Source organism: Drosophila serrata, unplaced genomic scaffold (assembly GCF_035046125.1).
Source record: "Drosophila serrata isolate PLE 108 unplaced genomic scaffold, ASM3504612v1 contig_334, whole genome shotgun sequence".
NCBI classification, from domain to species: domain Eukaryota; kingdom Metazoa; phylum Arthropoda; class Insecta; order Diptera; family Drosophilidae; genus Drosophila; species Drosophila serrata.
The window spans coordinates 1,483,587-1,507,935 of NW_028257232.1; the positions used below are offsets into that span (position 1 = coordinate 1,483,587).

General features: G+C 36.0%; 1 protein-coding gene across 4 annotated transcripts; it reads left to right on the top strand.

Moving 5' to 3' along the window:
• Positions 1 to 7,962: 7,962 nt before the first annotated feature.
• On the top strand, positions 7,963 to 21,637 carry LOC110178470 (uncharacterized). Of its 4 annotated transcripts, XM_086837799.1 has the most exons (5): positions 7,988 to 8,320; positions 16,610 to 16,988; positions 20,583 to 20,714; positions 20,774 to 21,085; positions 21,151 to 21,637. In XM_086837799.1, exons 2-5 carry the CDS (start codon positions 16,794 to 16,796, stop codon positions 21,361 to 21,363), a joined length of 852 nt encoding a protein of 283 aa, XP_086693925.1. In that variant the 5' UTR covers positions 7,988 to 8,320; positions 16,610 to 16,793; the 3' UTR covers positions 21,364 to 21,637. The 4 variants fall into 4 exon arrangements, with proteins under 4 accessions (XP_020801269.1, XP_086693925.1, XP_020801268.2 ...); XM_020945610.2 differs by lacking the exon at positions 16,610 to 16,988 and having other exon boundaries at positions 7,963 to 8,320; XM_020945609.2 differs by lacking the exon at positions 7,988 to 8,320 and having other exon boundaries at positions 16,476 to 16,988.
• The last annotated feature ends 2,712 nt before the right edge of the window (positions 21,638 to 24,349 follow it).

Genomic DNA, 24,349 nt, shown 5'->3' on the forward strand with positions numbered 1-24,349 from the left:
AATACTATTTGATTATTATTTAGAGTTTAGGATTTGCTAACTTTTTAAGAATATATAAAACATATTGAATATATTAATGCAGGAAATGAAATATTTGTTGAAAAAACTTTAGGTTACTTCCAGGATATTATAATTTTAGTCAGAAGCTTGTAAAAATGTGAAGGAATCATTTCCGACCCTATAATTCATATATATTATTGATCAGCATCAACAGCCAAATCGATCTAGCTATGTCCGACAAAAATTTAATTTTTTCAAAATTTTCACATTTTTATAAAATGAAAATTGTCAACAAAAAATTTAAGAAAAATATAAATTTTTTACATTTTAAATTGGGTATGCAGTTTTAATAATCGATTAAAACCTAGCATAATGCTGCTTTCCGAAATAAAATTAATGCATTTTTGGCTTAGTTATGAGTTTTTTAAACTTTGATTTGTTGCAAAAATTGTCATATAAAAATATAAATAAATAACAGGTTAAAAAAATGGTATTTTAAATTTAGTCAGAGGCTTGAAACTTGATGAAGGAATCATTTCCGACCCTATAAATCATATATATTCTTGATCAGCATCAACAGCAGAATCGATCTAGCTATGTTCAACCAAAAACTATTTTTTTCAAAATTTTATAAATTTTTTTCGTTAAAATTGTGAAAATTTTGAAGAAAAAAAATAGGATTTTTTACATTTTAAAATAAGAATGCAAATTTGTTAATCTAACAAAAACTAACATAGGACTGCTTTCCGAATTAAAATTAATGAATTTTGGGCCTAGTTATGAGTTTCTTAAGCATTGCTTTTTGCAACAAAAAAATGGTCATTTAAAAATATCGATAGATTTTCGGTTTCTTCTTATTGAAATAAATTCCCATGAAAACTCTTGTCTTGTTATAATTTTCCGAGTGCACCGAAAAGCAGGATAATAGTGGCAAAAACGAAATCCATATGGTCCCATATAAAGAGGAGAATTTTACAACCGGCATAAGAAAGTCACTTAACGTGGCCAATGGCACATTAAGTGAGCGATGTGGGTGTGATGTGGCGACCGAGTGAAAGTTAATTTTTGGGCCCCGGAAAATGTGAAAATGTGTGTCGAAAGAAAATATGTGTATATGTATGCACCCACACAGGGTTCCGAAGATATTCTGGAGATACTGTGTGGAGTGGGAAAAGTGGAGGCGTTAGTATAAACATTTTGCCTAAACTATGCCATTAACATACAAAAACTTTCCCAGCAGCCGGCCTGTCCCAGTGACTCCTCCAGCTCTGCGTCGCTCCAAACAACTCTTTGGAGCACGTAAATACTTGCCAGAAACTTGCACGAATTAACAACAAAAAGTTTGTCCTTCTTGTGTGACGGAAAACTTGGCTAGAATAACACAGGACTGCCGCTGGCAAGTGACAATAACACACACAGCAAGTTGAAAGGACGAGAGACTTAGAGTGTGGAATGGATGCTTCGTCAGCGGCAAGAGTTATAGAACATTACTCGGTTTCAGGAAAAGGATTTTTCGGGAGGGAGGCCAGTGCCAAATGTCAAACAATTTGTGGTTTCCTTAGCCACACAGCAAGAAAACGGGGGAAGGGGATGTTGTAATAAATACTTGATGATTTTTATAGTAATTTTCAACGGGGTAGTGAGAGTTTGGCAAGATTAAATAATTAATTACAAGACATTAGAAAATATGAAGGAGGTATGCATTTTAAAACGTTACTGAAATATACTTTGATATAATCAAAAAGATCGCTCATAAGAAATGGAATCCATAACTATACTTTGCACTTAACCTTTGTTTTTGTCTTATTATAAAAATTTGTAATATTTTTCTGTCTCTTATCGGTTAATTTCTAAAATTATTATATTTTTCAAAGTTCTACCAATATTTTCTGTGTCATTTCCGAAAGAGTTCCCCATCCATCTCCATCTTTTAACTCTGACTTTCCTCAAATCCCTCCTCTCTCAGTCTCCACTTAAAGGGACCAGCCTAAAGGCCTTTTTGCCAAAGTATTTATAGCTCAAAACTTTACGACTACCAGGCCCATAAAAAGCCAAGTCCTGGCCGTATTCCGTCCCAGAGCCCTTTCCAGCATAATTGCCGCTAAAGATTGTTTGGCGTCCGATGTGGATTGTAGTCCAACTATAACTCATTACGGCTAATGAGCGTTATTCGTGCCCCGACGCCCACTCAACTTCATTCCGCATTTTGAATGGCCCAAGGACGAAAATTAGTTTGACTTGTGACACGAGCGAGAAAGAGAGCTCACGAGCAAGGACGAGGACGGGTGGACTTTAACTCTGCCAAAGGGATTACGCTTAATTGACAGCGACAACAAGTGACAGATACTGTCTACGGCTATATAGAGGAGAGAGAGTTAAAGGAACTTAAATAGTGGAAGGAGCAAGAAAGGAACACTCTTTAAGCCTAGACCAGACAGTCGCCAAATATCTATAATTATTATTTAAATATAAATATTCTACACAAAAATGTAGTATTGTAACTGAAGCCTAACAAAGTCTGTCAATTAGTACAGATGAAGAAGTTTTGCCAGCAAAGAAAAATTATATAAAACTCTTAAAAGAAACCCCATACAGGCTTAAACATGTAACTTACCATTTAAAGTGTTACCTGTGTATTACCTGTGAACTCTCTGGTAAATCGAAGTGAGCTCTCTGGCAAAAGTCCCCTTTTTTTGCCCACAAATTGTGGGTTAAACGATCGCCATAAATCTGGCAACTGGGACTCTTGCTCTCGAATGAGCTGGTTACGAGTTGGTCCCTGCAGTTGAGTTGCGGGTTTAATCACAGGTAACTCGCAAGCGTTTAAATGCAAATGATGCGACGACTCTGGTCGGTGGCAATAAACGTGGCCAAAAGGCATTTCGTTTACGCATATGCGGAAAATGTGAACGGAAATGCGAATAAGCAGGGCAAACATGTGTAACCAAGGAGGAGTAGCTACACGGGAAGAAAAGTTTATAAATTTAAATGGAAAATGGAAATATTCAAATTAAATACTATATTCTATATACTATATATAAAGTGATAAGTCTGGAGTGGTTTTTAAATTTATTGCTTTATTATTTTACTGTAAATATCTGTACAATAATTTTCTTCAAGTGCACCTTAGCTCTTATTACAGCTTGTTCATGGAGGCAGGCATGGGCGTGGGCCTTGGGGGCGGTTGTGGGTGTGGGCGTGGCCGCGACACGTGTACACTGTACACCCCAGGATTGAGAGGATTTGGCGGGACAATTGAAATTTTAAATGCCGCCGAATGTCAGTGGCAATAATGAGCATGATGATGCCGGGGAATGGCAACAATTATGCTGATTCTGATGCTGATTCTGATGCTGATGATGTGTGTGCATACTACAGGCACTCACTGTGGTAGTGGGTGTAATCCGATTGTTTACCCTCCGAAAAAAAACACACACTTATCCACGTGGCTGTATTTATTTATTATTATTTTCTTTGCTTTATTTTTCTTTGAGGGGCTTGACTGATACCGATGCCGAGTGATTAAATGTATTTCTGAACGGGTTTTAATGCGTTTTCATGTTTAATGAGCCGTTTCATAGCCATGTTTGTTGCCACTTAACGTTTTTGATATATTATCTTGGCTAGAATTAAACTTTTTTATGGGTAAATTTTTGGTTGCCAGGCTTAAAGAGAAAGGGAATCATAAGATAAAGCTATTACTAAACTATTTTTGACAAAATGTAGTAGTAATTTTAATTCATAAATATTTAAGTTTCTTATTGATTTGTTTTTAGAAATAATAACTTTATTTACATCTGTTAGTTTGGCCCTTGAGTTCAACAAACTTTGCTTAAACTTATATGTTTGGCTAAGCAAAAATATATTTAAATGCGGAAAATCGCAAAGGAAAATTTCCTCATCGTGTACGCAAACTGTTAGTTGTTGAAGGCAACAAAAACGTAGTGGAAACCTTTGAACCTTGTTCTGCATTACCGAATTTCATACAATTCATTGGACATAATCGGCTTACAGATTTGTACAAGAAGAAAGTGGATTCTGGCAGTTGCAGAAATAGTGCAAAACTTTGGAAACCGATGCAATTGGCCTTTGAGTTTTTGTCATTTGTGTATTCAGTTGTATAGTATTTATTTTATGTATATGTTTTGTTTGATATCTATGGCGACCTTGACATGTTTTGCTTTAGTGACTTGCTCACGATTAGAGTCCGCAGCAGATAAACATTTGTTAAAATGACATCAAATTATAGTACACGAATGTCGGCTGACTAGCGGCAATTTAAAAGTAATTTTGCGATCATCACAGACGAGGCACATGAAATAATTGCAGAGATACAAAGATAGAAGAGGGACCAGAGCACAATCCATAGTTTTAGGAAAGAGAAAAAAAAAACTGGACTTCAATTTGTACTACTGTTTACTTTACTTTAAATATAAATACCCCTAAGCACATTTAATTGTTAACAAATCCGTACTGCCTTAAACTTAAGCCCCATTATTATGCAAACACATCTGGTCATTATTTATTAATCACCTAATCAAAAGGCTTATAGTGGTGACCTATAATCCCCTCGCTCAATGTTAATCAAATCTCACCTGTTGCCATTGACATCAGCAGTCTCGCTGCCTTATTTGCACTTCATTTAATGCAATCAATCAGAAATTATTCATAAGAGTTGGCACAGGAAAAGTAATTAAATGGCGAAACTTACTTAATCGATTCTATAGAGGTCTCTCCCCACAATTGTGTCACTTTTGTTTGCTGGAAGTAAACCCATCAATGCCACCGCCCAAGACAAACCCATCTCCACACGTAACCCAGACCCAGACCCAGACTCTGGCAATGTTTAAGGTCACCGCTGGCTGTGATTAAAAACTGCGTGCTGTAAAATAAACTTGAAGCGTAATGTTTCGAGTGTGCACTACGAGATTCGCATAATTGCAACCGCAGAAGCTGAGCAAAGCAAGGCAAAAATAAATTGCAAGAAATACATTGCAAACAAAAAAATGAAAACAAAAATCGGAAAAGAAACAGCTGCGAAATCATGTCGAAATTCGATTCAAAATCTTGGCACAATTTCCGCTATTCCAGTGACCAGAAAATGTGGGAGATTTAAGGGGTACGAAAGGTAAACAATATCAGGCATCACTCAGAGCAAATTATAATTATTTATTTAACTGACTTAACTAAATATTAAACTCACAACCGTATTAAGTTATTTTCAAGAAACAGAACACATAGTAAACTTAGAAGTTGAATATATTTTACTATTTAGAAAGAGTATTCTCTAGTCTTTATTGTCTCCCATTAGTATTCTCTCTGACCACAATATTTTGGGGGGGATAAAGATGATGCTGATGCTGGGTGCTCCAGCTGCTGGAGTGCATTCATTTGAGATAACCTTGCTGATTGTGGTCAGGATGGAGGCGTAGATACAGGAGACAGGATATGGAGAGGGTCTAAAAATGGGGGAACCATAATTGAGATGCCAAATGGAATTCACGTGTGTGTGCCCAGCATGGCTACCAATCTCATTGAATCCATCTCCCAGTTCTGGGAAATCTTTCGCTTATTCAAACACTTTCCAAAAGACCCGGAAGCTCGGACCTAATTCGCAATAGAATCACGTACGCATCCAGGACCAATTATTGTCCTCCGAAATTCCGTATGCTGCAGGATGTCTGGGGTGCGAATTAAACTCAAATTTGATTTCGTAGCTGCCGTGGCATCTCTCTCTCCCGAAATCATTAGCGATTGGTTTTTGGCCAGCCATTCGTCACGCTCTGATTCATAACAGAGTTGGCCGCACAGCAATTAAAACTGCTTCAATAAATATCAATACATTTCGCCAGCATATAGCATATATATATTATTTCTTTTTATACATATTTTTGGCATAAATAACAATTGTTAGCTGCGGGCGTGCGTTAGTTGAGAGCGGACTTTCTAGACCAGTAAAACGAACAGGTCAAATATCGATCAAATTGTCCGGCAAGCAAATCAAGTGTAAACGAATTGCAAATAGCCAGGTAAAGTACAAATATTCGCACCCATTCCCTTCGTGGACCACGCGGCGTATGAGTGATGCACTTGCCATCTGACTCATATTCATCATACGCCGCGTAGGCCAGGTGAAAGTTTACTCTAGCCCAGGTTTTGCATTTACAATTGCAAATGCCTGTGCATATTTTTTATTTTTTATTTTGGCCTAAGCTAAGTTTACTTGCGGAGTGCATGGCGAATTGATTGCCGCATATGCGGAAAAGAAAGTGTTCACAACTGGCTGCCAAACTCAAATACACGTCAATGCCCGCGCCGTGGAAAGACCAAGCCAAGTTACACAGAGCGAAAAATTAGGCTTCGTACAGATATTTGCAGAGAAACAAAAATAATATGTTTTGGATCTTTTTATTTATGCCTTGAGTTGATAGTTTCCAAATACTTAAAGTTCTATGATCAATTTTGTTTGCATTAAATGTTCGGCACATCAAAGACTCGCTTCCTATTTAATTAAGAGGTTTAACTGTCAAAACCCATAACAATTTTCTCCTTGTGTAATCCACTCCGTACCAAGTGCTTGTACAAAAAATAACAATTATTTGAACAACAGAGGCAGAGGCAGCAGGCCCCTTCAGTTTTTTTAGTTATCCGAACGGCAAACGCCAAAAACGGCAACTAATCAGTTAGCCACTCATTCAGGCCTGACTGTTGCCTTTTCGCACCACTCGATAAAAAGTAAACGAAAAAAACGTGAAATGAAACAAAAAACTATAGAGAATGCATATAGATGGGATGACGTATACCTTCGAGAGCTAACTGACCCATTGATCCACTTGGAAAATTAACCTTTTCAACTTTATTTAAATCATCATGTCTTACATCGTGCTCTGAGTAGTTCAAATAATAATAAATAATCACTGACTAAACATTTAAACTATAAATTCAAAAAGCTTGGGTTGTGGCAGTGTGCTTTTTCTAATTTTGTTTGGTTTAATGTTAATGAAATCTTGTTTCATATAGTGAGTTTTTATTAGTTAATGAAGTTAAATTTCATAGAAAGCTCTATAAAAATGTTAGGTGTGGGATAAAACCACACATTATGTGATGCATTTTCTGGGGTAATCAATTTCGGCAAACTTTTACATATGATATTTATTTTAAAGAGTATCCGAAATTCGCTTTCCCCCCACAAATCCAACTCTGTCGCACGTCTACACCGAGCGAAATGGTTGAGCTTCGGGCTTGAGGATTGAGCTGCGCACGCGCAACGCTGCTGGCGAACAGCTGAGCTACGTGCTCGCCCGCTTAACTGCCGGCCAAGCCAGACTTAAGACTCGAGACTCAAGACTGGAGACTTAGACCCTCCCTCAGGTCCCTTCACTCAGGCCCACAGCAAACACGTTAGGCGCCAACCGAGCTGCGAAACCCGCCTGGGAACCCGCTCGCAGCTCCACCCTCCCGCTCCGTCCATCCCGAAAAGCTGAACAAAAATTGAAATAAAAATAAAAACAACGCAAACGAAAAGAAAACAAAACGTGAGACGCTTCGTTGCCGGCTTTAGTTGAGCTGGCCAGAAAGAGCGTCAGAGCCAGGCTTGTGCACTCAAAGAAAAAAGGTAGCGATTTTGAATAGGAAATATAAAGTTTAAAGTGATCAAAAATGTATGAACTTTATGTGGAAATAAGGTAAAGGAAAGTGAAAAGAAACCTCTTGAAACTAAAGTATAAATTATTCAAGTTCAGTGGGAAATATTCTATTTACTATACATAAAATATATATAATAGGATTTCACAAAAACATCTCAAGCTTAGCTTAAATTAAAGCCTTGTAATCCCTCTAGAAACTTCAAAATTGATATTTTTAATTTCTCACAATTCCCGATCGTAATTTTCAGTGCAACTTTGAGACTTGGGGGCTTGGGGCTTGAGGCTTTGAGTGTCGGGTAAGAGACTCTTAAGTGCTTAGCTCAGTTCAGTTGCGAATTTCATACAACACGAGACGGTTGTTGCCTTTCGAGCGATGCGGCTTTATTCTGTCCAACACCGGAGATCTTAAATAGCCACTCCATATACCTTCCTATAGCAACAAAACTCCACTTCAATTCCGCAACAGAGTTTGCCAAAAAAAAAATTGAAAAACTCATAAATAAGTTTCGCGATTAGGCGGAAATTAGTCGAGCAAATAATTATTTACTCGCGAGTGTATCTGTGTTCGTGTTTCTGCAATTCGCCAGTGGAAAGTGGGTTTAAATTCCCCGATTTGAGGTGTACATAAAACCCAAGTGGCCATAATGATTGAGAGGCGCAGTCAATTGGATAAGGTAATATATCAACTAAAGAACTTTTCTATTAGGTTCTAGCTTTAATAATTTGTGGTCTAGACTACAGTTTTTTTTTTTGTGGGAAATTCTATTATTACTTATGAAAGTTTTTGCCAAAACGTGAGAGTGTTTCGAATGAGCAAACCAAAGTTTGGAAACTCATTAAATGCTGGCTAACAATATGCCAGAAAAAGTTGATAACTTAAGGCAAAAACAGCAAAGATGTAATACAAACTAAAAGTAAAATCTCTTTAAATATCTTTCAATAGATTTAAAGCCATATAAAACCTTTTAGTGGACATGCATTATCAATTTATTCGGTAATTTGTTAAATTTATCTAACTAACTTAATTTATAAAGCCATAATTAAATTAGTAACCTATTATCACTGTCCATGCTAATTAAATTAGAAAGGAAAGTCAAATAAGCTTAAAGTAAAACCGAAAGTCAATGGCTAGAAATAAGAGTATTCACTTCTTCGACTTTTTAGGCAGTAAACTCTTCTGGTTAATGACTGTTCAAACAGTTTGATGTATAGTTTCAATGATACAAGGCACAGAACATATTTATTTTTCTGATTGCGATCACTAAAGACCTCAGAAGAGTTGTCCGGAGTCCGGAGCCACAGCGATTCAGGTTTCAGCTCAGCTTTTCTTTCAGGTTCTAAGCTTCTGGTTGGAGATCGTGTTCTGTATTCTTCGCTACGATCTCATGTCTCTGGCTTATCTAAATATTTGCAAAAAGCAGAAACAGATAAAGCTGAAATTCACATAAAAACCCAACTGGGAAATGACTCAGGCCAGACCGAGTCTCTTGACTCATTTGCATTTGTTTGGCTGTTAACAAACTTTTGCTTTTGTTTGGGCCGCTAGTCTGAGAAATGTTTGAAATTCTTATTAATTATGTGCGTATAATGTTACGTAAGAAGATGTTCCCTCGATTCGATTCGAAGCGAAAGTAAATGCTCAAAATGTCTAATTTATGCGGCTTCAAGCGAATCGTTTCGATTACAAAGTATTTAAAGCGCGAATCGTCATCGACGATCCTTAATATTCAGCGGAAATACATACGTCTGTATTTTTGGCCAACTGAACGATATAATATTATTTTTAGATACGTATATAGTATATAGTATATATACGTCAGCTTCAGATCTGCGTCACTGCGCATGCCCAGCTGCATTCATATCGGGCTTTAACTTGGTTCTGAATGACTGTGGATTAGTTTTACTGATTCTTGGTCGTGTTCTTTGTCACGTAGCCTTCACTATGGTGATATATACTTTATATAATAAGCTCTCTTTAGGAACCCCCTTCCCATACATCAATCTTCAAGCGAAAAGAAGATTAAATTCTATTATTAATGAGACTTATCTGACGTCTGAGCAATTAGGCAAAAAAAAAAGGTAGAAACAAATATAAAAAAAGAGCTAGAAATTCAAGAAAATATAAAGACAGACAGCGGCGGATAAGAAAAGAGACAGGAAAACTTGCACAAATAGAGGTAATTAGGAACCAACAGGAAAAACTGAAATGAGCAAAGGAGCAACAGGAGTTTCAAGTCTCTTTTTACTTAACTTTCACGAATTTTAAATGGAAAATTTCAAGAAAATCCGCTCAACAAACCTAAGCACTTACAGGTTCATAAAAAGCTTTTAACTATTTAACTTTAATTACTCAAAAGGGAATAGCTACTCTTTTTATGACAACTTGAACAAGTTTATTAGTTTAAATAAATCTATATGCATAGGAAGCTAAGCTTAAATTTTATTATCTGTTAATATCAAGCTCATTAAATATGTCAATATACAATAATATTAATTTTTCCCATCGAACAAGAATCTAAAATTAGGAATTTGAATTTATTTTCCATATTTCTAGCGACGCATTAAATGTGTGTAAAAGCTGCACAATATTAAAATAAAACGGAAAGAAAAAATAATTTCGGGATGCGGAAATTTATATACCCTTCCAAATTGGCTTAAGATTGAATTGGAAATCTATTAAAATTAAGCCTTAAATATTCTTTGAGTCGATATTTATGGATATTTTTATGACAATTTTTTCAACAAATCAATCTTTAAAAAACTCATAAGTAGGATAAAACAGGATTAATTTTAATTCGAAAAACAGCTTTATGTTTGTTTTTATTAGATTAATAATTCTGCATAGTCAACTTAAAATGTAAAAAATTCAATTTATTTTCGATGGTATTTTTTGTTGTCAATTTTAACGTTTTAAAGATGTGAAAATTAAAAAAGAAATGAAACTTTTGTGAGACATAGCTAGATCGATTCAATCAAGAATATATATGATTTATAGGATTGGAAATTGGATTGGATTCACTATGTTATATGATTTTGACTGAAATTATGATACCCTGTAAGGGTATTTAAAAAAAAAGACAAAACAATAAAAACAAATCGTGTGCACGCTTAATCAGATTAGCGGGTGGGTTTTAAATTAATCAATGAATTACCATTATGCACTCCTCACGCTCATGTCACTTTATTTTTAACGCTTTTATAGAATTTATATTTTTATTCAGAGCTGATTCACAGATAACGATGGAATTCAATTTTATTAATCACCCCCAATTCAGAGAATATATTTTGTGCCTTTATTAACATATCGAAAGCATATTTTACGCATTTTAATCAATTAATTTGTAGGCTTAATTGAGTGGGAGAATCTGTTTAGTGAACTCTCTTGGAAGGAAGCAGGAATTGGTACCAAATTTAAAATATTATTTATAATGTCATGTAACATACTTCGGCTACAACAAATTTTAAGAGCATAAACAAGATATTTTACTTCCTCTTCTTAAATAAGTATTTGTTTGAATAGTTTTAAATGCGTTTTTGTGTCAACCTTTATATCCAACCTTTACTGTACCTCTTCGCGTCCCACTGCAGTTCGTTGGTTAAATGCAAATTAATTTCGTTCTAAGAAGTAAATGAAATAAACAAACGGTCAGCTCTTTTCCCCCGATATAATTGAAATCCAGAGGGAATTAATTAAATTGATTTTACTGCCCCGATACTCCTGCGGCCGGATACCGATGCCGTGTGGGAGACCTGATGCCATTAATTAGCTGCATGATTAACGATAGTACCGCCCCCTGGTCCCCCCTCCGACTCTTGGCCAAAACCCGCTTTAATTGTAGTTTAACTTCTGCCATTGAACTTGTGCTCGTATGTGCCATATATTATTTCGCCCAGAGCACTTGAAACAATAACAATAGCAACGCTGGGCGGTAATTAAATCAAATCCGCTAAGAAGAAGAAATCGTTAACATAACAAATAGCACATGTGCGAACATATAAACAACAACACAGCACAGGGAAAAACAATAACAAAAGCCAAACAGAACAACAAACGCGAAAAGCCGCCAAGTAAATACAATCGAAGCGAAGCTTGGCCAGGAAAAATGTGAAACGTCAAATAGTTATCGTTACTTTTTGTTGCCAACATTTATCTGCACGTGTTTCCCCATGACTGGTGGGTGTACGGTAAAGATATAGAGGGGAATATCAACCGATTCTTTCCACCCAAAGAGGTCACGTACAAAAACAAGCTCAAAACTCGACGCCAAATAAAGTGAAAAGCGAAAAACGAATAATGAAAACTCTAAAGAAGCGATTCAAACAAAAGTGTAAAGAGTGTAATGAAATTAAAGCAAAAATCTGGCAATCAAGCTTACAAAATGGTTAATGCTTTTTTTATGTACATGCGAGAGTGTCGGTAACCCCTATGCAAAGTCAAGGGCCTTCCCCTTTCTTTCGCTCTCGCTCTTTTGCATTGCCAATTAGCCTAGGTTTTTACAGTTACTCCATGACCCTGACCAATGTCAGGCAGGGGCTTAGACAGAAGGGGGTTTGGGTTTAAATTATAATGGGAATTAAAATTTGTTGATCAATTTGTAAAATGAAGTAAGGTTTGAGCTTAATTTGTATCTACTAATGTTTTTTTTTTTATTCAACCTTTAATTCACGTTTCACTGCATAGTAATCTTAAACTATTCCCATACTTTGAATTGATATTTATTTATATTTTTATATGACTGTTTTATCAACAAATCAAAGTTTAAAAAACTCAAAACTCAGCCTAAAATGTATTAATTTTAATTCGGAAAGCTGTTTTGTGCTAGTTTTTATAGGGTTAACAAATCTTCATATTCAGTTTTTAAAGTTTACAAATTTCAAATTTTGTCAAATTTTAAAACTTTGATTAATGTAAAATTTTGCCTACAAAAATTGAAAAATTTTGAAAAAAAATACATTTCATCCGGATATAGCTAGATCGATCCAGCTCTTCGTGCTGATCAAGAATATATATGATTTATGGGGTCGAAAATGGTTCCTTCAATGCGTTTTAAGCTTCTGACTAAAATGATAATACCATTTTTTAGCCTATATTTGGCAATATTTTTATATGACCATTTTTTCAACAAGTCACACTCATAATTAAGCCAAAAATGCATTAATTTTAATTCGGATTGCTGTTCTGTGCTAGTTTTTACGAGATTAACAAATCTGCATATTCAGTTTTTAAAGTTTACAAATTTCAAATTTTGTCAAATTTCTAAAATTTTAATAATTTGGTCTAAAAAAATTATAAAAATTTTGAAAAAAATAAATTTCTTCCAAATATAGCTAGATCGATCCGGCTGTTCGTGCTGATCAAGAATATATATGATTTATAGGGTCGGAAATGGTTCCTTCACTGTGTTTTAAGCTTCTGACTAAAATGATAATACCATTTTTTAGGCAATATTTATCTATATTTTTATATGACAATTTTTTCAACAAATCAGTTTAAAAAACTCATAACTAAGCCAAAAATGCATTAATTTTAATTCGGAAAGCTGTTTTGTACTAGTTTTCATAGGGTTAACAAATCTGAAGTCAAAGTCACAGAATTACTAGCTTCCGACTAAAACTTAATTACCCTACGAAGCTAAAAAATTGTATAATTTTGTAACATCAAATATAAAAAAGTTTTCTCAGATATTATTTATTTTGAGTATGCAAATTCTTTTTTATAGTCTTTTACAAACTCCTTCTAAAAATTGTGAACTATGGCACTGAAAGGACTGCAAGGACTGCTCCTGTACTTCTTCTACACACACACAGACACACACACAAGTCTGAGAAGCTATAAAAAATAGGTGTAAAAATAGTTGAATGGCAAATTTGAAGCATTTGTTGATTGTTGTTGCCTTTGTTTGCCATCTATTTGTTGGCTATTCAAATTTTATGCATTGTCAGCGGACAACAACTCGAAATGGTAACTGGTAAAAAAATATTAAGTGGGAGCGGCAGCACAGTGGTCGAACATACAATTCAATTTAACGCCAAACTGCTGGCCCGATTATTGGGTTTTCTAGTTCAAGTTGAGGGTCAATAGCTGCTTTTTTTCGGCTTGCATTTTGGCCCGGCTTTGGCTTTGTCTGGCTGTGTGTCTGTCTGAGTTGGTTTGTTTGTTTGTTTGCAATTTGTAAAATTGCCAAACAAATATTGAATGGCGAGTGGAGACTGAAAGAGAGAGAGGGAGTAAAAAAGGCAAATGCAAACAGACGCATCTGTTTATCGGCAGCGTTAAAAAACTTTAGAGTAAAGGGTCCCGTATCCCAAAAACATTTAATACTCGATGTTTATATTTAGCCAGAGGGGGAAAGGATGGGCCGAAGGGCGTAGCTAGGGTTCAACGTGATTCATTGCACTGAGAAAAATGCATCCCCACCTAGACCTACTTACCTAGACTCCATTAATGAGAAGTAATTTGCATTACATACAATGCTCGCTCTAAACATATAAATATTCATAAGTACAAGTGCTTTGCAGACACTATTTAACACATTTGCAGGTGTTAATGGAACTAATAAATCATTTGATGTTGTAATAGAAAAATATAATAATATAATAATATAATAATATAATAATATAATAATATAATAATATAATAATATAATAATATAATAATATAATAATATAATAATATAATAATATAATAATATAATAATATAATAATATAATAATATAATAATATAATAATATAATAATATAATAATATAATAATATAATAATATAATAATATAATAATATAATAATATAATAATATAATAATATAATAATATAATAATATAATAATATAATAATATAATAATATAATAATATAATAATATAATAATATAATAATATAATAATATAATAATATAATAATATAATAATATAATAATATAATAATATAATAATATAATAATATAATAATATAATAATATAATAATACCATAATATAATAATACCATAATACATATAATGATATAATAAAATAATATATTTATAATAATAAAATATTATAATAGTATTTGGAAATCTGTGAAGTTATCTCCCTTATAACCTATGAAACCAATTAAGTACCAATTGAACAACTTTGAAGATTTATTATTTATTATATATTATCAAATAATGAGACTCTTTTTTTTGATCAGTGCATTGGAATTGAAATCAGTTTCACCCAAAGGGAGCCTAGGTTAAAGTCACAAACCACATAAAGCCCCTCCTTTATCCCCCTATACAAAGTGGAATATGGGAGTGTAAGTTAATAAAACAAGGTGGGAAAGTGGGTACACGTGACTGGCTTTACGGCAGATCAGTTAATTATAATAAATGCATTATGGGGGACCAGGCGGTAAGCAATTAATCGAATGACTGACATGACATTCAATTTAGTCATCCCATAAGGGCTAAAGGTTCTCTACGAATATTAATTGGCCAATTGGGGTGATCACTAAGCACTAAGCACTAAGCAGATGATTGATCAGTCATCTAATTGATTTGTATTGGGGTAGATCAGGTCATCGCAATAAAACGAGTTCTAAACGTTCAGTTTAAACGGATTTTGATCAGAGGGCTTAAAGCTCATTAGCCGTTGGGTTATAGGGTTTAATGATGTATATAAATTATTTAACAGAAAACTAGTTAATCGGTTAGAAAATGATATAATAGTAGTTAATGAAGTAATTTGTTAAATTAAAGAAAGAAATGTTGTATATATTTATGGGATTAGTAACTATATAAATATAAATATTTTTATAGACAAAATGCCAGACATATTTCAAGTTAGTTAGGAGCAAACATGTTTTATTGAAAACAATTAACTTGTTTCCAGCTTAAAAACCGCTTTTATTTATAACCAAAAATTTTGTCTTATGAGACCCAAGTTTTTTAATAGTTCTTCGATTTTCTTTTTCGCAAAATTCGTAGTGTCTAAATTCAGGTTTTAAAAAAATTCTATTTCTGGATTAGGCGTGAGTTCAAGGTGGTTCCGTTCGATTCCAGCTGCATTTTCGTTGTGCAGTATCAGGTATCAGGTATCATTATCATCATCATCATCCGTCGTCGGCTTAAAGCTATATAATTTTTATGGTAGAATAACGAAACCCGGTATATCGCACCGAAACTCGGTCAGACAGATGAGGTGAGCCACTTGCGGTGTCTATATACATTGTGGCTATATTGTGGCCATATATATTTGTTGGCTTTTCGGAGATCCAAAAGTTCACTGAACTGCAGTTCAAGCTTGGCTTGGCTTGGCATTGGGAGCGAGCGAGAAAAGCGATCGATGGGCATTGGTGTGGAGAGTGTGGCACTGGCGGCTTGGAAGTGTGTCAAGCCGACCAACAATTACACTGAAAGTAGATGGTCCACTTTCCTGAAACCCGTTTACAGTGGCCAGAAGCAGTGGCTGAGAAAGCTGGCTAAATGATGGGATCTAAAGAGGTGGCTCTTACCCTGTAGCAATAGCAATGCTCTTATTTTTTTCATTACATGGAAAGGAATATTTTAGTATTACTTTAATCAAATCGTATTATTTCTTTCTATATTTTAGTTTAAATATTAACTTCACATATTTTCTTGTTTAACATGTACACCCCTTTAAATGCATTTTAAATTTAACGATTACCCAAAATGAAACTGTTATTAAACATTTATTTCAAATGTTGTTAAGCCACCTTATCTGGAATGCAAGCCTCTCTAAAACTCTCATTGCATTTCGTGTAATTTCCCTCTGAATTTAGCTCACTCTCTAGATAACTCTAGCTTCTAGCTTCTCTATGTTAAGCCCAGCTCACTCTCATCCACTCTCCCCATGCAGTTACACATGTGAAGTTGAGTGTTCGCTGTTGCAGTTTCCAGCTTCTGTGAGTTAAGCCTAGCTCACTCTCTTTTACTCTCTCCCTTCATTTACATGTGTGCGATTGTGTGTTCGCTGTTGCTGATTCCAGCTGCTCTGAGTTAAGCCTTGCTCACTCTCTTCTACTCTCACCGTGCAGTTGTTTGTTCGCTGTCGCCGTTGTAAAACTGCAACAGTCACTCTCTCTGCTTCGCTCTGGCCTGCTTACAGACTTTCACACAGTGATAAGGCTGAGCTGCTCTCTCTTGTAAGCGAAAAAATATAAAAGGGGGCGCATGCGCCGCCCGCTCCCTCATTCGCGCAGCTGCACTTGGATTGAACACATCGAGCTCTGGTACGGATTCCGACTGGCGGGTGCTTGGCGCTTCCTCCTCCTCTTCCAGCCGAATTCATTCGAATTACTGTCTAAAATGACGGCCAACAGAACAACAACAACAACAGCTCAGCGTGGCGTCTATATCACAAACGAGGTGAGTTCCTGCTTTGCCAAAAAAATTAGAAAATAATAATAATAATAAGGCAAAGCTCGGAAAGGAACGCGAACGTGAATACAAACACAAGCCGGGCTGAAATAATTTATGGAGGTTGCCTCGGGCACTTTTGATTCTGATACTTATGCTGATTTTCGGTTCTGATTCTGATTCTGATTCTGACGATGATGAGTGGCACTCCGAAACTGGCTGCTAATTAGTGCTGCCTCATTAAAAGCGAACGAAACTGTTGCTCGGACACTCGACACCAAGCGCTCTTCGCAGTACGCAGAATAAACACACAGAAACAGGAACAAGGGAGCTCGAAAAGTGGGGTCAAAACAAGATTCCAAAGCCAACTTGTGATTGCCAGACAAAGCCGGAGCCCTTTGCCAAATTTAAATAACCAAATTAATAATCAATGAAAACAATTAGAGCGGGAAAACTCGACGCCGCCGCCTTACTTTTCCTTTCTTGGGGCAAGCCTTTATCCCGCAATATTGGATTCCGAGTGATTTGAATAAATTAGTATTCGTTTTTGGCAAACAGCTGGCGGGCAGCAACTTGAAAGAAAGCAACAGTAAAAAGCAAATATCAAAAATATCCAAAGAGAGAGACGAGAAAAACAGAAGCAAAATCAAATGCAAATTATAAAGAAATAATGATAATAATGTGGCTAATTATGAGTGAAATTTGAGGAAATCAAATAAATACGAAAGGCAAAAAAACAGAATAAAGAGACGGCGGCGGTCATTGTGAAGCGAAGTGGAAAATCGTGTTGAAAGCGAACTTAAAGTCGGGGAAAACAAAGCAAGGGAAATGTAGAGTTTTTCAATTCAAAATCACTTCCTATTGAAATCGAACTTCAATTAAATTCAATTATGAGAAATTCAATCCTTTTTAATAATCAGTCCAAGAATTGAAGCATAAACTTTAACTTTCCTTTTGGCCTAAAATAGAAGTAAGAGTCAAGCAGGTGAGCTGCTGCGGTTAGCTCATTAGCAAAGTTAAATGAGATTGTGTTACACCTTCGCCCACTAATATGCAAACCGAAACTATAATTAAGCTTAAGCGGCCCAAGAAGAGGCCAATTCAGTGGCCCAAAACCCCCTCTCCCTCCCCCCTCTTGGCCCTGGTTTGTTGCCAAAGTAATTAACGTTTATTGGCTGCGGACAAACAAGAAGTTCGTGGGCGGAGGCTTCGCTCCCAGTTGATGTACATTGCTTACACACTCTGCTTATTTTCGTAAATTCAATCTCCTTTCGTTGAATATATATATATAGTTACATACATATATATGTATGTATTCATATGTGTATCCTGGCATTATCTGCCCACAAAATGGTAGCGTTGCTCTCCTCTCCTCTGTCTGTTTGTTTGCCTCGCGTTTAGACTTTTGTTTGCTCGACCAATATTTGCCACAAATTTTGAGTAAGAATAACAAAAAGATTTTTGCGCGACCGAGTCAACAAAGTGAGACGGTAAGCCCCCCCACACACACGCACACTCTATCTCTTATATATGTAAATGTACATAGATTCAAGTGCTGTCAATCGATGGCAACAATTACCAGGCCAACAACTACGGCAACTGGGCGTATGCGTGATATGTGCCACACAGCAGCATCACGCATACGCCCCGTATGCCAAAGGAAACAACTTGGACCTCACAAGTTTCGGCCAAGTCTTGTGCACAGACAATCTGACCGTAATTTAACTTGGCCAACAACTGCAAACAGATTCAATTTGCATTGCGACATGCAAATGCCTCAGCTCAAGATATTACACAGTTGGAAACGAAAGAACATATTCTAGAAGCATATACATTGAATCAAATATTTCGATTTATTAAAAAAGGGAAAGCCTCTCTCTCAGTGCATGGAAAAGGCTAAAGTGAAATCCCATATTCAGATGGCTTTAAACAACTTCTTATTATTCTCTGGCGTCCCTTTCATTTTGTGGTGCCTGTGGGATTTTTGTCATGCAAATGGAATCTCACATTCTCTACGCACAATTCACAAAGTAAAAGAACTCTCTCTCACACACACACATTCCATTTTTGATGGCTTTTCCAGGGAACCCTTCTCCTGTAATTTATATTTGTTGGAAATAGTTTTTATGTATTTTTAATTACACATTCACAAGTTTTTCACCCGAGAGCAGGATGGACAGGCAGTTGAGATAAATGTGTTGGATATTTATGAAACTTTCAATCAACTCTTTTCACCCGAGACACTCGATTTAAATAATTCTGGATAAATTCGTGTGTGCATTTAGGGAAAATAAATCAGTGAAAGAAAACCTAAACCAATTGATATGCGCATGATTATGCTAACGGTTTCTTAGCCAGAATCAAATGGAATACGAAATTGTTTTTCTATTCGGAAATCAAAACAGCAGCTCTATTTTTATTTTATTTCAAGTCCAGCAAACATCTGGAAAGCCAAGTTAAAATGTATTTTAATTTGTTTTTGCTTAACGTTTTCAAGTACACCCAGCATTGAGGCGGCAGAATCTTTTTGGCCAGCTTAGGGTCAGGGCTGAGATTTGTTTAATTATTTGTTTAATTAAGCGGCAACATGCGGCTGCATTCGTGTCAGGGCTACCGCAGAATCTCCGTCTCGAGAGAAAAAAAAGCCCGCTTAAATGCCTTTTGAGTAACAATTAGACAATTGCAGGGTTAACTGCCTAGCCCCCCTCCCGGCCCCTTGTTTCGGGCCAAAGTCATGGTTTGTCATGGCCCGCTGGAGATACCACTCCCCTCCCTCGAAGCTTGACCTGCTCTGCACTGGTGTTTTATGTTTTATAATAGGTAAACGTGGCTATTTTGGGGTATATTCAGCTTTTAATTTATAACTAAAGCTGGGGGGAATTAGCTGAAGCCAGTTTAGTTTATGTTTGAGTTTCATTTTTGAGCAAATATTCAACTTTACTAATAGTATAGTGATTTATTGCAAAGTATCTTCTAGTCTTGACCCTCTTGCCTACGAAAATCTTTCTTTTTATGTTTCGATTTATATTTTACAAAGCCAGACTACAGACAAGTAGCAAACAGAGACCTTTGATGGATACTTGGCCATATTTTCGTTACTAAATGCGGGCTCAAAGTTCGCCAGATTGTGAACCTTTCGACTTGGAAGGCTTTCGAAATATTTCAAATCCGTTTGGGAGGGGGGCGGGAAAATTCACTCACTTGTGTGGAAAAACTAGTTGCTTGGCTGGTTGCAGGCTGGCCTTGGTCTAATCCACATTTTTAGAATCCCCGAAGCAAAGCAACAGGCGGCTAGCGGGCGGTGGCGGGCGGATTCTGTGGCCAAACATGATACTCGATTGTTTGGCCTACGTTTTAGCCATGATGGCAGCCGTTGGCCAGAACGAGCATGGCTCATAGCTGCGTAGTTGCATAGTTGCATAGCTGCAACTTGACTTTGCAATCACACCGTTTTGGACCGTCTCGCGCCAAACAAGTGCCATTTCAAGTGCGGATTGCCAAGATCAATGTGCGGCGGCAATGAGTTTCAACAATGACGTACGGATATGCATACATACATGGATGTTGCCTTGATGACTCTCCTTTCAATGGTTTTCCTTGCAGATAATCATCACGGCCATGGACCGATTTGTGTGGTTTGTCCTCCTGGTGGTCATGTCGCACCTGGTCACCGAGTTCACCCGCGTTTCTGGCTATGCCCGTGGCCAGCGCCAAGAGCTGGTGCTGCTCAATGATGTAAGTAGGGCTAGATGCATCTTTAAATCCATGCTAAAACTTGTCTCAAACTCTTACAGACTCTGCTGCAACCCATGCCCGTTCAGAATATGGTTTTGTATCCCAACCAGGAGTATGGCCAGTACCAGCAGCCGCGTCCCTCCTCCGCGGGCTCTGTGCATAGCCTGCAGCAGAATGCCGCCTTGCTGCTGAGTAGCCTGGCGGCCCAGGCTGCCCAGGCAGCGGGAGCAGCTGCAGCTGGACCCACATCGGTGGCCGGCAGCAATGGGGCCCTCCTGTCCCTGGGCAATGTGCCCCCACAGCCAGCCCACACGGCGGAGAACACATATCCCATGTTCAGTCTGCGCCCGCTGATCGACAGCATTTTCGAGGTGGGTTTTCCGCGATGCGATTGCAGTAAAGTAAAGTCGCTCAACCGAATTTTCCGCCCCCACAGATTCCGATTTCGACACTGCGCGCTGTCAACAATCTGGTGGGTCGTCTGACCGGAAGCTATCGTCAGGCTGGTGCCACGACGGAACTATCACAGAAATCTGTGGCCGCCGGCACAGCTCTGCCCTCGGGCAGGCCCAGTCCTTCGCCCAGCCTCCTGCCTCGTCCTGGCCATCCGGATGCAGAGCGTCATCAAATGCGCGAGGAGATGGCGTAATTTTAGGAAACCCCCCACTTTTAGCTCGTAATTTGTGCGTGTGAATGTATTTGTCATTTCTGTCAGTGTATGTGTCAAGTGTGCGTGTTGATTTTCTGTGCATTTAATGCGTTTCATTGTGTACCTTTTGTGATATATGTATGTGACCTTGTTGTAAGGCTAGCCTAAGGATATTTATGTCCAAAAATGAACAAACAAACAAAACAAAACAAACAAAACACAAAAACAACCCCAAAAAATTAAGTCTAAAGAAATAAATGTAGAAAAAACATGATATATTACTATGGAGGATATTAGAGGGTGAAATTTAAGTTTTTAATAATATATAAAATTATGTAGATATTTTATAAAGTTATAGTTTAGAGAGTCTTTCAAGATAAATTAAAGATTATTTTTGGTTTACTCCAATTTATTCACTTAGTTTTGTTTGCACACATTTTTCTAAATGAAAATTAAGCCAAACAAGAAAAGAAAGTAACTTCGGCATGCCGAATTTTATGTACCCTTGCAGATAAAACTTCGATCAGTAGGAATTAAGATAATATATATTATATATGTTTATGTTTAAAAACAAATTTTTAAGGCCTGCTTTCATTTGATATAAAATTGTACAAAAACTTCTATATTAATATTTAATGGATATGTATCAAATTTGATGAAAATCTGTAGAAAACTTGAAAAGTTATAATTTTTTTTTCTTAAAATTTTCCAATCGTTCCTATGGCAACTATATATCTATGTATATATAGTCCACCGATTTGCCATGCTTCGATTTATATACTAGTAAAATTATATAGAAGAATAACTCCATAGTTTCCTTTAAATAGCTTGCTCTTGAATTTGTTCCAAAACAAATCTCTCTCCGTACATATGATTCTCAACTGGTTCAAACATCCCCGGAACGAAGTGCCTTCTGCCAGCCAAGTCAAAGTAAAGTGTTGTGTTACAAAAGTGCAAGTCATTGTTTATCAGTGTTCAGAGTTACTTACTCCTCATAGATACTTACTGGTCACTCACTGTTCAGAGTTACTTACTGGTCATTGTTAATTACTGATTATAGTTAATTACTGCCCATAGATACTCACTGTTCAGAGTTACTTACTGCCCATAGATACTCACTGTTCAGAGTTACTTACTGCTCATAAGTAATTATTGATCATAGTTGATTACTGACTATAGATCTATAAATCGTCCGATTGTTCCTTTGGCAGCTATATATATGTATATATATAGTCCACCGATTCTCCATGCTCCGATTTATATACTAGTAAAATTATATAGAAGAACTACTGCATAGTTTCATTTTAATAGCTTGCTTTTAAATTTACCCCAAAACAAATCTCTCTCTATACATATGATTCTCAACTGGTTCAAACATCCCCGGAACGAAGTGCCTTCTGCCAGCCAAGTCAAAGTAAAGTGTTGTGTTACAAAAGTGCAAGTCATTGTTTATTAGTGTTCAGAGTTACTTATTACTCATAGATACTTACTGGTCACTCACTGTTCAGAGTTACTTACTGGTCATTGTTAATTACTGCCCATAGCTACTCACTGTTCAGAGTTATTTACTGGTCATTGTTAATTACTGATCATTGTTAATTACTGGTCATAGATACTCACTGTTCATTGATAGGTACTGATCAGAGTTAATTACTGATCATAGTTACTGGTCCTAGCAACTTACTGGCCATAGTTACTTACTGGTCATAGTTACTTACTGGTCAAAGTTACTTAATGTTCATTGATACTTACTGATCATAGTTACTTAATACTTACTTACTTACTTACTTACTTACTTAATACTTCTTGATACTTACTGCTCATTGATACTTACTGATCATACATACGACTCAGCTGTTGAAGCTGATCAAGAATATATATAATTTATATGGTCAGAGATGACTTCTTCATTACATCGCAAACTTCTGACTGAAATTTAAATAACCTGCAAGGGTATAAAAATATTGTGGAACTTAAAATAATTTTCAAACATATTTAAATATAATTTTAAATCAATTTTAATGCAAATTTAAATAGCAAGGTATATTCTAGATATCCATATAGATAGATATTTAATCAAACTATGATAAGAAGTTTAGAGTAAACAATAATAATTTTAGATAGCCTAGGTCTTTATTTTACTATTTTAGCTAGCAAAATAACTTAAGGGTAAAATTTAAGCCTTTAAGTAATATATATCAGTGCAAATAATTTAAACTTAATATGTTTTTAATTTGAAAGGCAAAATTAATTAATATTTACTTTTTATAACCAGAAAAATGCAGTAAAAATTCCACCACACTAAATTCCACATCTGAGCAGGAAAAATACTTATTAAAATTTAAATAAAATCAAATTTTTTTGGTAGTTCCATTCCATTGTGAATCGTAAACTAATTTTACACGAATCGAATAAATATATCCCTCCCCAAAGTATGCCACTCAATCCGAATTATTCCTCGGTTTACTCGCATATTATTGTAAAAATCCAAGCATATTTTAAACTGCATAAATGCAGCTGTGGTTTATACAAAAAAACATGGATTAATTCGTCAATTAAATAATATTTATATATTTTTTTCGGCAGTGAGTAAATATTATGAACCATTGACGAGTCAATAATCGCATATATGTTATATATATATATATGAACAGATTGGCGCACACAAAAAACACTTCCCCGTAGATTAATCAGAGTTGGAAATAAAAAATACAATCGCTTATCAATAGCAGTGGCACTTCCTGGCAATCAAAATACTGCAAACATTGTTCCACTCATGTCATTGATTTGTGCAACACAAATAGACGCAGCCAAAGAAAATTAATTAATTTTAATGAGATTTTCATTTCCAATGCGCTGTATAAATAAAACACAACGTAATTAATGGGGGGAAGGGAAGGAGAGAAGGACGATAAAAGAAACAGTTTTTTATCCAGGATAAAGTGTCCCTTTTTTGTGTGTGTTGTTGGCCAGTCAAGGTAATCAT

Bases quoted from the DNA above. Each gene is read 5' to 3' on its own strand.
- LOC110178470 (XM_086837799.1), top strand. From the start codon at position 16,794: ATGCGCCGCCCGCTCCCTCATTCGCGCAGCTGCACTTGGATTGAACAC. The intron at 16,989-20,582 runs GTGAGTTCCTGC...TTTTCCTTGCAG, and splicing joins GCGTCTATATCACAAACGAG to ATAATCATCACGGCCATGGA. The intron at 21,086-21,150 runs GTGGGTTTTCCG...CCGCCCCCACAG, and splicing joins TGATCGACAGCATTTTCGAG to ATTCCGATTTCGACACTGCG.